The following is a 15440-nucleotide window of genomic DNA, read 5'->3' on the forward strand; positions in this document are numbered from 1 at the left end:
TATTAAATCTTCTCCCCTGTTAAAGTGATGACATTTTCATACTGATGAAAACCTTATTGGCCTATATCATTTATACAACCCCACTGCCTCAATCTGATGTCCTATATTTATATATATTTGAATATTACTTTGAATTTCTTACTTTTAATGAAATGTGATAGGACTAGTTTACAAATAAATTTTAATTATTTATGAAAAATTGATTGTAAGTACTATATATTTTTGTAATGTTTTTTTGAAAAACTAGCTATCAGCTGTTGTTCATTTCTTATTGTCTTAAGTATGTAAGGAAATGTTGATTTAGTTCTTGGAAATATATAGAGTCTGACTAATGTTTATATACTGATTTTAAATTTATGAAGCAAATTTTCTCTTGGAAGGATTTAGGCTTCAAATACCTTGGGATTAAAGACATATATATTTTGTCTACACAGCTGGTATTACTGCAAGTTTTATTCCTCAGAGAAAGTGGTCTCTGTTATTGATAAAAATACACATTTTCTTTTTTTTTTTTTTTTTTTTTTAAAAAAAAAGCTCTTTCCAGAGAAAAATATACGTGGACTAAAAATAGGTGCCAGATTTGAAAAAGATTGAAATGAACTGTTCTAATTCACTGTGTTGAGCTAAAGCATCACAGATTTATATTCTAAGTGATGGTTTGCCTCTTATTAAAATAAAAGCCAAATCTCAACCCCAGTGTAATTCCACATAATTGGCAATATAGAATTACTCATTTATCAGAAATTTTAGTTGTCTTACCAAAAGACTACAGGCTTCCTGGTATAATATCCAGTACAGGCAACCACTAAGAAGGTTTGGTTGTTGTTGTTGTTGTTATTTTATTAATCAAATTTAGAACCCACTTATTTGCCTCATAGAAGGACTCTGGGCAGTGTACAACTAAAATATTAAAACATAAAAACTGTATATAAAATTTAAATAAGAGGCAAAGATCGTTCCAATCCAACATTCAAAGTTAATTAAAAGGCAGGGTAAGGCCACCATGCTATACTCATCTGTGAGTCCCTAGTAAGATGGCAGAACCAAGACATTTCCAAAAGTCAAAATGGCAGGGGCCTGCCTCCCCTCTAGGAGGGAGAATATTCCAACAAGAGCAACAGCAAAGAAGGCTCTCTTCCTGGTTGGAATTTAACTGATGGGTTCTGCAACATACCCTCCCTACCTAACTGGGTGGGACGGGCTGATGTTATGGGGTGAAACTGGTTCCACAGGTAATCTGGTAACTCCATACCATGCAGGGCTTTAAAGGTCATAACCAACACCTTGAACGGTGCCTGGAAGCAAACAGGCACCCAATGAAGCTCATGTAACAGAGGTATTACATGCATCATTCCTTGGATACCCAAGATTTCTTACGTGACCACATTCTATACCAGCTGAAGCTTCCCAATACTTCTCAAGGGTAGCCCCACAGAGAGCTCATTGCAAAGTCCAAACAGGAGATGACCAGGGCATGAGTGAACACGTTGCCTAGTTATTAGCAATTATGTGGTACCCTCATTTTATTACTATTTGTCTTACTGTGCATTTCATATTTGCTTTTATTTTTATTGTTGTGACTATAAATAAATTTATTCCATTTTTGTCTTACCTGTTTGCCAACCATAGCTTGCCACATACATTAGTGATAATGTTGCTCAAACCATGATGAAAATCTGAATTAGCCCTCTGTTTAGATTCCAAATAAGATTGTAGCAAGTGAAGGACCTATATTTAAAAGAAAAAAGAAAAAAGTTGCAGACTGTTGTAATATTTTTCAAATATCTCCTCCCCTGAATTTGGATTTTGCTAAAAAAATAATTCTTTAGTGAGAAAAACTTAGCCACTTGGAGAATAACCTTCCAAACATCTACAGAAACAAGTTGACACTGATCAAATGTAAAGATAGTTCCTTCATCACTGAACCATGATCTGTACATTGCTGTATCCTATAGTAGTCTATCTTCACTAAATGAACTATTTTTCACCATGTCACTTTTCCTTACAGGAATTATAATGGTAGCATTATAGCATATCTACAACAAGGTAATTTGCATCAGAAAAGGAAGAAAACCCTGTATCAGTGCTTATCAGAGAGGCAGCATGCATGTATAGTTTGTGTAAATAAGCAATCTTAGGAACATTTTTATAACATTATTTGGTATGTGCAGTGTAATATTTTTAATTACTATGGAATATGGAAATAATAAGAGTTGTATACAAACACTGATCTCTTCTATGACCGTCCCTTGAATCTCATACTTGGCATGAATGTGTATAACTAAATAAAAAATACAGGTGCATTCAATTACGCATTTGGGACATCCTTTTTTTTTTTGGGGGGACCACCCTCTCTATGTACAGTATATGGTAAATCTGCAAATGTGCTTAAAGGAATATAACATCTCAGTATAAAAGAAAAAAGGAAGAACAAATTAGTTGTCCTTTCTATATTAAAAGTCAGCAATATTAATAATTTTCAAAGAACGTGAGCACAGTGTAAAAATAGAAATTATCTGCTCCCATCTGCAGATTTTTGAAGAAAGCATAAACATATATTTGATTTTGGTAATTTGATTTATAATACCATATACTGGTTAGAGAGAGAATTGCAGAAATCACATCAAAGATAAGGGCTTAAAAGTATAGTTTTTATTGTTAACGTCTATCTCCTCCATGGTCGCACTGTTTCAAACTTATTTATTTACTTTTATTTTTTATTTATTTAGTTTACAGTATATGGCTACCCATCACAAGTATGTGATTCTGCAAGATTCAAAGTTCCTTTCAAAGTTATGAAACATAAGAGTTCACGCAAAATTAAAAACCTCATAAACTTTCTTTATAATGCAACTGTTTTCAAGAGCAATGTTTTCTAGACACTTTAAAACAATGTTTAGATGAAATACCAACTTATTGGATTTGTAAATAAGAATCAAGTTTGCTCAGTATACTTGGAAAAAGAGCAAATACATTTTTCTGAATTATAGTAAGCTATGATTTGATTTTTAAAACAACGGTGTTATCATTGTTACACTATCTAGATGGCATCATCATCTTCTGAAAAAAACAGAAAAAGTCACTTTAAAACTTGGATTTGTAGTTTCTCATGAAAGGTTAAAAAATTCAAATGGCTAAATACAAGGAAACATTCCCACAAATGGAGTTTTCAATAACAACAACCTCTTTTCTGGGACTTCCAGGGAAGAAATGGCAAACTGAAGATGGTTCTGCTAAAAGCTGACTTCTTACCCTTTAAGCAGTAGCATCTGAGAAAAGCCAGAAAGTGAGCCTTTTTTGTAGCAGCACCTCCCCTCTGAAACATCCCGGACCGCCCCAGGTGCATCTGGCCCCCACCTTGGCTGTGTTCAAAAGAGCTCTGAAAACTTTGCTCTTGGGTTCAAGTGGGTGGCTAGACATGTGTGACTATCTTAATGGTTGTTTTTCTTAGAGCAGGGTTTTTCAACCTTTTCACCCACTGTACCACTTTTAGGATATGGCAACATCTGAGTACCACCAGTTGCCTAGCAAGGTGTCAAAAACTTGATGACCAAAAAAAAAAAAAGGAAAAAAGTGATAAAGTACAGGTACTCCTCGACTTACAACAGTTCGCTTAGTGACTGTTCTAAGTTACAATAGCACTGAAAAAAAGTGCCCCCCAAGCCACAGCTGAGCAAGACACCTGCCTGCCCACCCGGTGGCGCTCTTCCTCCTGTCTGAGGTTTTCATTGTTATGAGCATTTCTGTTGAGGATTGGCAGTGGTGATGGGATGGGGGGTGTTTGGTTTTTATTCCCCCTGTCTGCTGGATGGTTGCAGCAGGTTTTGGTCACTTCACATGACCCTGGGACACTGTGACCGTCATAAATATGAAACAGTTGCCAAGCATCTAAATGTAAACCAAGACCCTGGAGATGCTGCAACATTCCAGCTGATTGGCACTTCTTCTGGGCTCAGCAGAAGCGCCAGGATCAGCACTGAGCTCCAGCTGGAACCTAGCGCTGATCCTAGTGCTTCCGCTGAGCCCTGACAGCCCTGCAGCTCCAGCTATCTCTCGCTCAGGCTTGTGCGGTGCTGCCACTGGTTCAGCTCATTCCCCTCCCCCGCTACCACTTTTCTAGGATGTTCACGTACCACCTGCCAGGTGCCAATGTACCACAGGTGGTACCCGTACCACTGGTTGAAAAGCCCTGTCTTAAAGCATTTGGTATTTTTTTTGCTTTAGTTATAACTCTTTTTATTGCATGTGCCCAGCATTACTGTAGAGTTGGGTGGCCATATAACATTTTTAAAGTAAATAAATGCACATAGACATTTAAATCCAAAAAGAGTTACACTGATTTTACATTTACTAAATAAGATTTTCTATATGTACATGTGGAAGAAGTATCTTTTTGCTTTTTTAAAATCCATAACAAATTATTTCAAAACATGCATGAGAGATAACTAACAAAAATGTGTTGGAATATAAGCACAAAGCCAAGTCTAAGAAGCGAATGAAATAAAATTTGTACTTTTTAAAACTATTGATGCTTTACTGCCCTTATCACCCTAAGGAAGGATTAATACAATAATCCTCCACTTACAACAGTTCATTTAGTGTCTGTTCAAAGTTACAACACCAATAAGAAAAGTGATTTATGATTATTTTTCACACTTACGATTGCTGTAGCATTCCCATGGTCACATGATCAAAATTCTTATTTTGATCAGACATTTGGTAACTAACTCAGATTTATGACGGCTGCAATGTCCTGGGGTCATGTGATCACATTTTGCGACCTTCTGACAAGCAAAGTCAATGGAGAAGCCAGATTCATTTAGCAACTAGGTTACTAACAAGTGCAGTAATTCACTTAACAAAAACAGTAACTGTGAGACGGACCTTGGAGTACTAGTGGACGATCATTTAAACGTGAGTCAGCAGTGTGCAGCAGCAGCCAAAAAAGCTAATACAATCCTTGGTTGTATAAACAGAGGCATAGAATCAAAATCACATGAAGTATTAGTACTGCTTTATAAAGCCTTAGTAAGGCCACATCTGGAATACTGCATCCAGTTTTGGTCACCATATTACAAAAAAGATGTTGCAAAGGTCTGGATACTCAAATATCTGAAGAATAGTTGCAGGATTTGGGAATGGCCAGTCTAGAGAAAAGAAGGACTAGGAGGGGACATGATAGCAGTATTCCAGTATTTGAGAGGCTGCCACAAGGAAGACGGGGTCAATTTATTTTCCAAAGCACCAGAAGGTAAGACAATAAATAACAGATGGACACTAATGAAGAAGAGAAGCAAACCTGTAATTAAGGAGAAAATTCCTAGCAGTGAGGACAATTAACCAGTGGAAAAGCTTGCTTTCGGACATTGTGGGTGCTTCAGGTTTTTAAGAAGAGACTGGGCAGTCACTTGTCTGAAATGATATAGGGATTCCTGCTTGAGCAGGGGGCTGGACTAGAAGACCTCCAAGGTCCTTTCCAGCTCTATTCTGATTAAATGTGGCAAGAAAGGTCGTAAAATGAAGCGAAATTCACTTAACAACTGTCTCATTTAGCAACAATGTTGGGCACAATTGTGGTCATATGTCAAGGTCTACCTGTAGTGGGTCTAACCCATATTGAATTGAGCTATTACATTCCATTTTCAGCCTTTGTTGAGTGCCAGCAATGGCCTAGATCAGTGATTCTCAACCTGTGGTCCATGGACTCTTGGAGGGGGCTATGATATTGTCACAGGTGACCTGCGAAGGCTTGAAGAAACATTATGATTTAAATCTTGAGTTAAGTCTTGGGGGTTTGTGATCCGTGGCCATAAAAGGTAGTTAAAGGAGGTTTGTGGTAAAGAAAAGGTTGAGAACTATTAGTCTAGATGTCTCTTCTCTCTTTTCATCTCCCTCCGTTTCTCTATGAACCAGAGGGAATGATGGGATCCATCAGAGGGGAGAATTTGAACGGGCAAAAATCTGATCCAAAGCTTTCTCTGCCCTCCTATTCCAAGCAGCAACTAACACTTCAGATGAAATTTATATAAAAACTGACTTTCTATTAATTAGACAAAAATTACATACTGTTCCACTATACTTGTAAAATCTCTGCTTGCATATCATTAGCTTGTATACTAGAGTCAAATATAAATAAATATTCAAATTTCTAACTTAAAGATTGAAGGAATTCTGTTCAGTTCAGTGATTGTTGAAAAAAATTATATGAATGAACCGAGATCACTCTATATTAAACATTTTTGACAGAGAAAATTTGACACCCTGAAGGATTCTACATGCTTCAGCAACTGAAATGAATACCACATACACAGTAAGTTGCACTAGTAAAGGTGAAACGAAAACAAAAAAACTTTGTTTTATCCTGAATTCAGGCAGGCTGATAGTACCACATAATATGGTATTTTTCTAAAGAAATCCCAATAGTTGCATTTGGCTCGTGCTCAGGATCTGATCAAATGTAGTATTTGATGAAAACAAAAATCATTTATATAAATAAATGGAATAGCTCCCTGAACTGGCTAAAGGAGAGTGATGAGAGTCAACACATTTGTCTAATATGGCAGACTTTTGTTTGTAAGCACTGTTATATCTGATGCTTACTAAATTGATAATTCTCTTGTTTCTCACTCCTAGGAACAGCATGAACAATCTTACCAGATTTTATTGATGGTCCATCTGGGAATAATCCTTGTATCAAAGTTTACAGTCTGAACAAATAATTAGTTAATGCAAGTTCTTCTGCTGTTATTTATTAATGCATTTCTTTTCAAATTATAAACTTACTAGAAAGAAAGCCTCTAATGAAACTCAAACTCTGGGAAACAAATGAGCCACATAATAACATTTACTATAACTCATCAGATTTTTACCATATGGATATGAACGAGTCTATTTATAAATTTTATTTCCCATCAGGCTAAGCATGTCAGCTTGTAATAACATATTAATGTTAATGTTTTCCAGTCATTTTCACAGTGGCATTTAAACTGCAAACGCCTAAGCCAAGGTAAATCTAAGGGCAAACTGAAGGCTAACTACATAATCAAAACCAGCCTTAACGAGTATTGTGCTAACACAGTGAAATAAATATTAAGGCTAACTTTAGTACATAACAGTATTTAAAACAGTATTTGTTTTAAAATTTCCACAGCATTTTTATTACATTTCCAGAACTACCTGAAAATCAAGTAATCTCATTGCAGGTGACCTCATTTCCCATTTGATAAGTGGCACATAAATTGCACGCATCTAATGCAAAGCAGAAACGGGGGGGAGGGGGGAAGCTTCCAAGGCTTTCAAACTTGAAAAAAAAACTAAAGCCAAGATTCCTTTAAAAATGTTATTATTAAATGTCTCTTGTTCTTCATAATTTTCTAAAACCAAGTTGAACACTGAGCATTTCTATTTGGGAAAGAAAAGTAATTTAGCTGCACAGTAGCCCTTACTCCCTTCCCATATGCACAAGTCCATGTGGGATACCATCCTTGCTGGTCTGCTGATAGTGATATTCTGCCACTATGCAAAGCATATACCCACATGTTAGGTTGCTAATAGCAGCCCTCTGTGTTACACACAATACCTGGCCATCTTTATAAAATGCACAAAATATCAATTCCCTAGCTTTATTGTAGCACACCTACAAAACAAACAGCAGAGACACATGGGATGAAAAACATCCTAGGACATAATCACGACATCATTTATAAACCGTCCTCAATACATGCATATTCCAGTTTGATTTACTCATTAAATGGATGATTCAGTGATACTTTTGTGCAGTAGCTGCTTAAATATTAAAGACTTAGAATACCTGACAACATAATAAAGTTTACCTACCTGTTGATACAAGACTCCATGTAAAAATTTAACAACAAAAACAATAAAAAGGTACATAGCCATAATTTTTATGTTTTCCTCTCCACTTGACATTAGAACTTTTTTTTTCAGCTTCAAAGGAAAGCTTATCTTGGTCAATAAAACTGAACTATAAAGAAGAGCAACTGCAAGGAAGGGGCAATGAAAAATATTTAATGATAGTAGTTTTTCTGCTTTGATCTCTACATATTATAACATTCATTCATAATAACAGCCTTTATAAATCACCTATGAAAAACTACAAGTCAAATACTTTTGCCAAGTCAAATACCAAAAATACATGATTAGCAATATTCTTATTTCAAAAGGCCAAGGGAGTTAACTGAAAATTCTACTACACAACTTATTACTCAAAATGCATGTTATTATGGGGAGGGGTGAAATGTCCACAGAGGATACAGCCAGATACCCTAAGACACCAAGCAATCTTCATATATGATTGGCTATTTTTGCATGTCATTTTTAAAAATTGTTTTGCCTGTAAGACAATTTCCTACCAACAGGACAGAGAAGGAAATTAATCATTATATTTGATTTTTCCATACTTTTAGTTGGTTATTTTTTCAAAAGCAGTTATGATCCTGTTCTGACCCATTTTTTAGAATTTGCCCCTTCAATGTCCAAGTGTAGCTCTTGGTCCCCCATACTGGACCCCAAACTAAGCTGTAATAGTAACTTTACACATTAAAATTGAACTCCTCTATTTTATTCCATGCCCTCACACATTAAGTTTCCTATGAGAACCATTCCTTATTATCGTGGGAAAAATAATCCATATGAACAGAGACACAGCATAAAATGCTGCTGCTTTCCTAAGCTACTGCCAAAAAATAAAAAGCAAAATTTTAAAAGACAGGAGAATGAGAGCATAAGCATATGTAGCCAAGAAGAAATTTAAATAATCATATAATACAAATAAAATCTAGGCTTAACTCAATTCCAAGTAAGAACTCTACCATTAATATGCATTCCATCCTATCTACAAATTATATAATATACTTTGCAATCATACTTCATGCAACTCTACAATGTAGAGCAAAGCAATATTTTCAGAATATCTGAAAAGATTTGGAATATACATCTTCAGGAAATTCAGAAAAAGGCAATATAAAGTGTCCAGGGTGATGTCATGATAAATAGAAATAGCACTTAAACTTATATAATGCTTCATGGTGCTTTACAGCCCTTTCTAAGTGGTTTACAGAATCAGCATATTGGCCCCAACAATCTGGGTCCTCCTTTTACCAACCTTGGAAGGATGGAAGGCTGAGTCAACCTTGAGCTGGTCAAGATCGAACTCCAGGATGTGGGCAGAGTTAGCCTGCAATAATCACTTAGCAATGGCCTTCCAAAGGTTGCTGAACTACAGATCCCAATATCCCACACAATTGGCCATGCTGGTTTGGGGTACTAGGAATTACTTGTTCAGTAAAAATGAAAGCTGAGATTTCCCTCAACCTTGACTTAGAAAAAGTACAAACTGAAATGACTCATAAATCTTTGGTGTATGCTGTAGTTATTTTTCTTAAAAGTAAGCTTATAGTTATATTGTCACTTTGATACAAAATACCTGCATTTAAAACTGAAGATTCATTTATTAAGTTACAGTTCATGCATATTTGTTCATGTATATTAATTTTTTTGATAAAAAATGTAAAAATAAGAATAGCAAAGGAGTAAAACACTGAAAATTAACAGTAGAAGTACAACAATATGAAATTAAAAAGATGAGCGGAGGGGGAGCAGGAAGTGCAGGGGGGAGATGGGGTTAGCTAGTTAGTCCAACAGCCACCTTCATGATCAAGTGCTTCCCTCTTTTATTTGAGAATGATCATGCATTATCTTTGGGACTTTTTGCAAGGTCAATTATTGAAATAAAGTCTGTATCCCATTTTTAATATCTTGACTACGGGAATCACCCCGATTTTTAAAAGTTAATCATAAGTCTGTTACAAGTTTTTATCAATTTGGATATTACTTTTTTGTGAATAAGTGTTTACCTCACTGAGGCTACATTATGCAAAAAGGCAAAACTCACTTGTAATAGCGTTCCATGAACTGCATTCTGCCGTATATAAGGATCAGTGCTATGTGGAAGGCCGGCTAACAAAGAAGATACTGTCTGTGGCACCAAATTTAGCATAACGAAGGGAACAAGGGCTCTTCCAGCCAGTTCACGTGAACGGTACACAGGAGAGTTACCACATCTAGAAGTCAGGAGACAGAAAGGCAGAATTTTTCAGATCTCATGCATACACAAGGTATCTCAAGAACAGTATTTATAATGAAATACTCAAGAAAATATTTATGCAATCCTCATAAATTATATATTTCATCTGAAAATGATTTGTGAAATGCATAAATGGTTTATACACATAGCACTTACCATTTTTAATAACCTTATGAGGATCATAACAATAGCTTTTTTTGGAACAGACTGGAGCTTTTTGTTGATTTCAGTTTGCATACATTTAGCATGCCACAAGGTGGCACTACTTGAATTGTATTTTAATTGTGTATTTTACTTATGTGAATTATACTCACCTGAAACCTATGCTTTTCACCACAGAGATATACTGTTGACTAATATAGAACGAATCCCATTCAAGGTGTCAACTTATGAAAAATGTTTATATCACAAACCCTACCTAGCAATAAATAGAAGACACCATAATAAAGACAAGTTCTAAAAAGGCATGGCAGCTGATCTAAGTTCAGCTAGGCGGATGACACCAATTAGAGGTAGGAAAAGACACAGCTCCCTTTTAAGTGATATTTTTAAGGATTTCCTTACAGCCAAAAGAATTTTGTTTTCTGTGAAATGGGTACAGAACAAGAATCCCGGTAGCCAGTATCTGCTGTCAGGCTGCACAGAACAAAAAATAACTCTGCTATTATCATTCTATATAAAGCCTATTTTCTGCCATATAATAATTTATTTATATAATAATACAGATAGTCTTCAGCTTACAACCGTTTGTTTAGTAACCATTTGAAGTTACAATGGCACTGAAAAAAAGTGACTTATGACCCTTTTTCACAATTATGGCTATTGCAGCATCCCTATGGTCACGTGATTTACATTTGGATGCTTGACAAGTGGTTCCTATTTATGATGGTTACAATGTCCCTGAATCATGTGATCACCTTTTGTGACCTTCTGACAAGCAAATCAATAGGGAAGCCAGATTCACTTATCAGCTGTGTTACTAATTTAACAACTGAAGCGATTCATTTAACAAACTTGGTAAGAAAGGTCATAAAATGGGGCAAAACACAACAGATTTCTCATTTAGCAAAATAAATTTTGAGCTACATTGTGATCGTAAGTTGAGGACTACCTGTATGAGCAATCTTCATTTTAATTATTGGACCATATTTCATTTAGAGAACCTCATTATTTTGGGCATATTTTCAAATCAGCAGATTTATAGGTTCAATACTACACAACTTCTGAAAATGTGGTCCTTACTGGTATGAGATACATGCTATTATTGATTTCGGCAGGAAAAAAAATCTGCTTACAACATAGCACATCAGAAAATAGTGACTAAAGTATGAGGTACATGGCACAATGTTAACACAGTGTTGCACTTGCTTTAATGTAGGCATTCTTCCAATTCATTTATTGGCTTATTTATAGAAGCACATACCACGTGGAAAGAAAATGAGCAGCTTAGCAAAAGGATTAATTAAAATAAATAGCATTTTACCACAACAGTGCAATATAATTTATCTTAAAGTGCTTCCATATTTAAGCTATATTATCTCTATTCATATTTAACAGGTTTTTGTAAATGTTTCTTTTCAAATACAATTAACTCTGACATGATTGCTAATGTTTAGTTTCTAATTAGCAGTAACTATACACTCAAGAATGCCATTTTTTCTCTTCACAATCATTTACAAATGATGATTTCCCAAAGGAATCTGGCTTCAGTTCAGGAGAAAGAATGGAAAATGGGAACAGTGCCAATGTTTGTGACTGCCAGATATTTTGTCAAAAGGTACTTTCCAAAAGCATGATTCAGAGAGCTTTTTTTTCATAACCACTCTAGAGCTACATTCCACTGTATTTAATTGCATTAGTTTCATTTCACTAACATAATCAAATACTCACAACACGTCAAGTAACTTGATTTAGTGTGTTTTATTAAAGATGTTTTTAAACAGAAGCATAAGCATTTAGAAATCTAAAATTATTTATTACATAATGGCAAATTAAATACAGGTGTGAATATAACAGTATAATGCATTAAGGCAAAACTAAAATAATTTCAAATTAAGTACTTAATACTGCAAACACAGAGCTATATAAAACAGGTCTATTCCATGTTATGAAATGCCTCTCACAAATATCAAATTAAACAATATATGGCACTGCCTGAATATTTTTCCTTTTCCCTCCATGCCACTTCTTTCTCATTCAGTTCTATTCCCAACCTCAATTTATTAAGTTTATTAATTATAAACTCTTTTCCTTCTAGGACTACAAATAACCAGGCCAAGAAGGCAGACAGCTTCTTTTTCCATGCATGTATTTTGACTTTCCCCCAAGAGAAGAAGTTACCATAGCCACATGAACAAGTCCTGTACACCTACAGACAAATTTAAATTTGCACCTTACTAGAAAATTGTTTTAGACACAATCAAGTACTAATTTCAATTGTCTGTTTGTTATGCCACCCATCTCACTGATACAGTGACTCTGAGCAGCTTACAATAATAGTTGCTTCTTAATGTCAGGCAGAGGCAGATATAAGATGTCGGGCTGTGCAATCTTTTGAGTTCATTTCCCAAAATGTGATTCCAGGCATACAAGGTTGTGAACACAGAGCCCCTATGCAACTACCTAAAGCAGCTTTATCTTTTCCCAAGAGTTAAATGACAAAAAAAAAAAAAAACCCTGAATGTGGGCTCTTCTTACTACACACATTTAAAATTTGTTTGGGTTTCTTTTTTTAAAGTATCCATAACTTTTTTTTTGGGGGGGGGGAGGTTGCTCGCTTTCTCACTGAACTGGATAAAATTTAGAGAGAAGCTAGATTATTACTGAAAGATGAAGTATGCCAAATTTCAAAGAAATAAGCGTGCATAGTTGGCACTGAGATTATGAAATGAAAGTTGGAGCCCCAAAAAAGTACAGAAACCAAGAACAGCATAAGCAACAAGTAAAGTCAGTTGGATACAGCACTAATCAGGGGACAACCTGTTGCAAAACTATCCTGGATATTTTGATCTGTATTGTATTGTCTGATCAAAAAAGACTCATTCATCTTAAAGCACAATTGTTTCATCTCTGCTAGAATATTAATTCCGTTAACTTACAGGGGAAGGAAGGGAGGAAGGATATAGCTCTCTAGATACAAGCCTTTAGTGAAGTAGACTGGAGAAATACATTTCATTATTTTCCAGCAAGGAATTCCACCTTTTGATTCCTCCTGTATTCCCCTCAACTATTCTTTGTCAGAAACTACCAGACATAAATTTATTGAGCAGAAGGGAAAGAAAGAAAGGCATTACTGCATAATAGTCCAGCAGATGTAAACAAGTCATAAAACTTGAGGTTGGGTTGCCTATTTTTGCTTCCTTGTTATTAAAGTCACAAAGAAGTCATTCAGCAACAGTGTATCTGATTCTGGAGTTCCTGTCCGTAAAACATACTATTTCCTTCTGGCAGTTCACAGTAAACATAGGAAATTGTTTGAATTGTCAAATAAAGTCTCCAAAGAATAAAAGGTGCTAGTAGCAACCATGATTCCTTCATGTTAAAAAATACCAACAATAAATCTAGACTTAACAAGACTGGATTACAATGAAATCTCTCTATGATCTTTCTTTTCACCGAAACTGACTTGGAAGGTTTTTCTTTTCCCCTTACCATTACTCTGAAGGGATTTGCCTTTTTAAAGTGAATAAACAAAGCAAATCAGACAGGCTTTATCATGCAACACCTGGAAATTCTTGAGGTAAAAGCACAAATGTTGTAATGAAGTAAATGCTCTGTTTGTATTGTCTGCATTTAACCTTTGCTTTGTTAGAATAAACTTTAAAGTATGTCATGCCTGAGCATGAAAAAAATGAACATATTGCCCACATAAGACTTTCCTGAAATCCTGGCAGCCCTAAATAATTCTTCTGTTGGCTAAAGACGTACGTTGCTTCTCCTAAGATGTCTACATGATCAAAAAATATACTATATAGATGAAATGCACACCCCAAAAAAATTCTCTATCCATATCTCTGTAATTTACAATTTTCAGTTTAATTTTCTTTATTCGGAATGTACTATCAACCTGATAAAAATCAGGTGAATGTCATGTGATAATTAATTAACTACTGATTGGAATATAGTCCCTACTTTCAGAAGCAGTAAGCATCTCCACATTTGCTACTGGACAACACAAATGGGAAAATGACATTTTGCTTATCCATCTAATTGTAAAGCTCACTCACTCTACAAGTTTTACTTATGGTTTTCCAACCAGCTGGAGAATCCTGGTCCAGATGAGGAAATCCTCTGATCCAAAGCATCTCTTATATTCTTATTTAGATAGTACAAATTTACAATACAGGAATCTGTAACAAGGTACAGAGTTTACTAGAGAAAAAAGAAAGAGAGAGAAGGCAGAACTGAATTTCTCACTGCCTTTGAACCTAGAAAATTGCTGGAACAGACCAACACTTCAAAATCTCATTTAGTAAAGCCAGAGTCAATACAATCTCTTTGGTCAAGGGTGGCAAGCTTTTTGTCTAAAGGGCCAAATCTAGTTCCCTTCCTACTCTGCAAGCATAACTGGCAGGTCTGCAAGCCAAGGAGGATGGTGCCAGTTCACAAGCAAGGACACCACTAATAGCCTGTTGCCACTGCCATTCCAAACACTCTGCCCCCATCCCTCTGCCCCACTCCTTGCTCCAGGAGCATAACTGAGGCTCAGCTGAGGCTTGGGCCTGAGGATCTGCTGCCCACCCAGCATTCTATTCTTAGCTTAAGGACCTACAAAAAACCCTGGTGCGGCTGTGAAATTCTGAGAGTTGGTCTACCCACCTTAAAGTTGTTGAAATTGGGAAACACTGAACTAGATGTTTATTGCATTTCACAGAGCTCATTTCTCCATCCCAATATGAGTTCAATTAATTTTGTTTTGCAATTTTTTAAAGCCACATGGAATTTATTACATTTTTTCTTTAATTATCATTGGTTTTCTTCATAATAAAGGATAATTCTGCCAACTTGAAGCTATTTGAAAAATAATATAAAACAAACAAAAGCAACTGCTTTCTTGTTACAGCCATTTTACTGATGTCAACAATAGAAATATAAAGTACATGAGAACCTTACTCAGTAATAGGTGACTTTAGGAAAACCATTATTTAGGGTGACCAATCGTTTCCATTGAGGAAAACCCCAGATATACAGATCCAAAGAAATGGGCAACAGTGAAGATGATTTAAGAGGATAGTCAAATTTAGTGATAATTCATTTTTCCCAATAGAAACAAAAGTTTAATAAACAATGGAATGGACTAGATGAGGTTGATTCTTCCCCAGTGGAAGATCACATA

The 15440-nt window shown here is 35.5% G+C and overlaps 1 protein-coding gene across 6 annotated transcripts in view; it reads right to left on the bottom strand.

Annotated features, from left to right (window-relative positions):
• Window positions 1-15440, bottom strand: part of THADA (THADA armadillo repeat containing) — a 136536-nt gene that overhangs the window by 42852 nt on the left and 78244 nt on the right. For all 6 annotated transcript variants that reach the window (XM_039357750.1, XM_039357749.1, XM_039357747.1 and 3 more), the window contains 2 exons: window positions 9914-10082; window positions 1613-1728 (listed from right to left, as the gene is read on the bottom strand). In XM_039357750.1, coding sequence (XP_039213684.1) covers window positions 1613-1728; window positions 9914-10082 — 285 coding nt within the window. The remainder of the gene's footprint in view (window positions 1-1612; window positions 1729-9913; window positions 10083-15440) is intronic.

The sequence above is a fragment of the Crotalus tigris genome, unplaced genomic scaffold (genome assembly GCF_016545835.1).
Source record: "Crotalus tigris isolate CLP2741 ecotype Arizona unplaced genomic scaffold, ASM1654583v1 scf7180000018941.1685476, whole genome shotgun sequence".
NCBI classification, from domain to species: domain Eukaryota; kingdom Metazoa; phylum Chordata; class Lepidosauria; order Squamata; family Viperidae; genus Crotalus; species Crotalus tigris.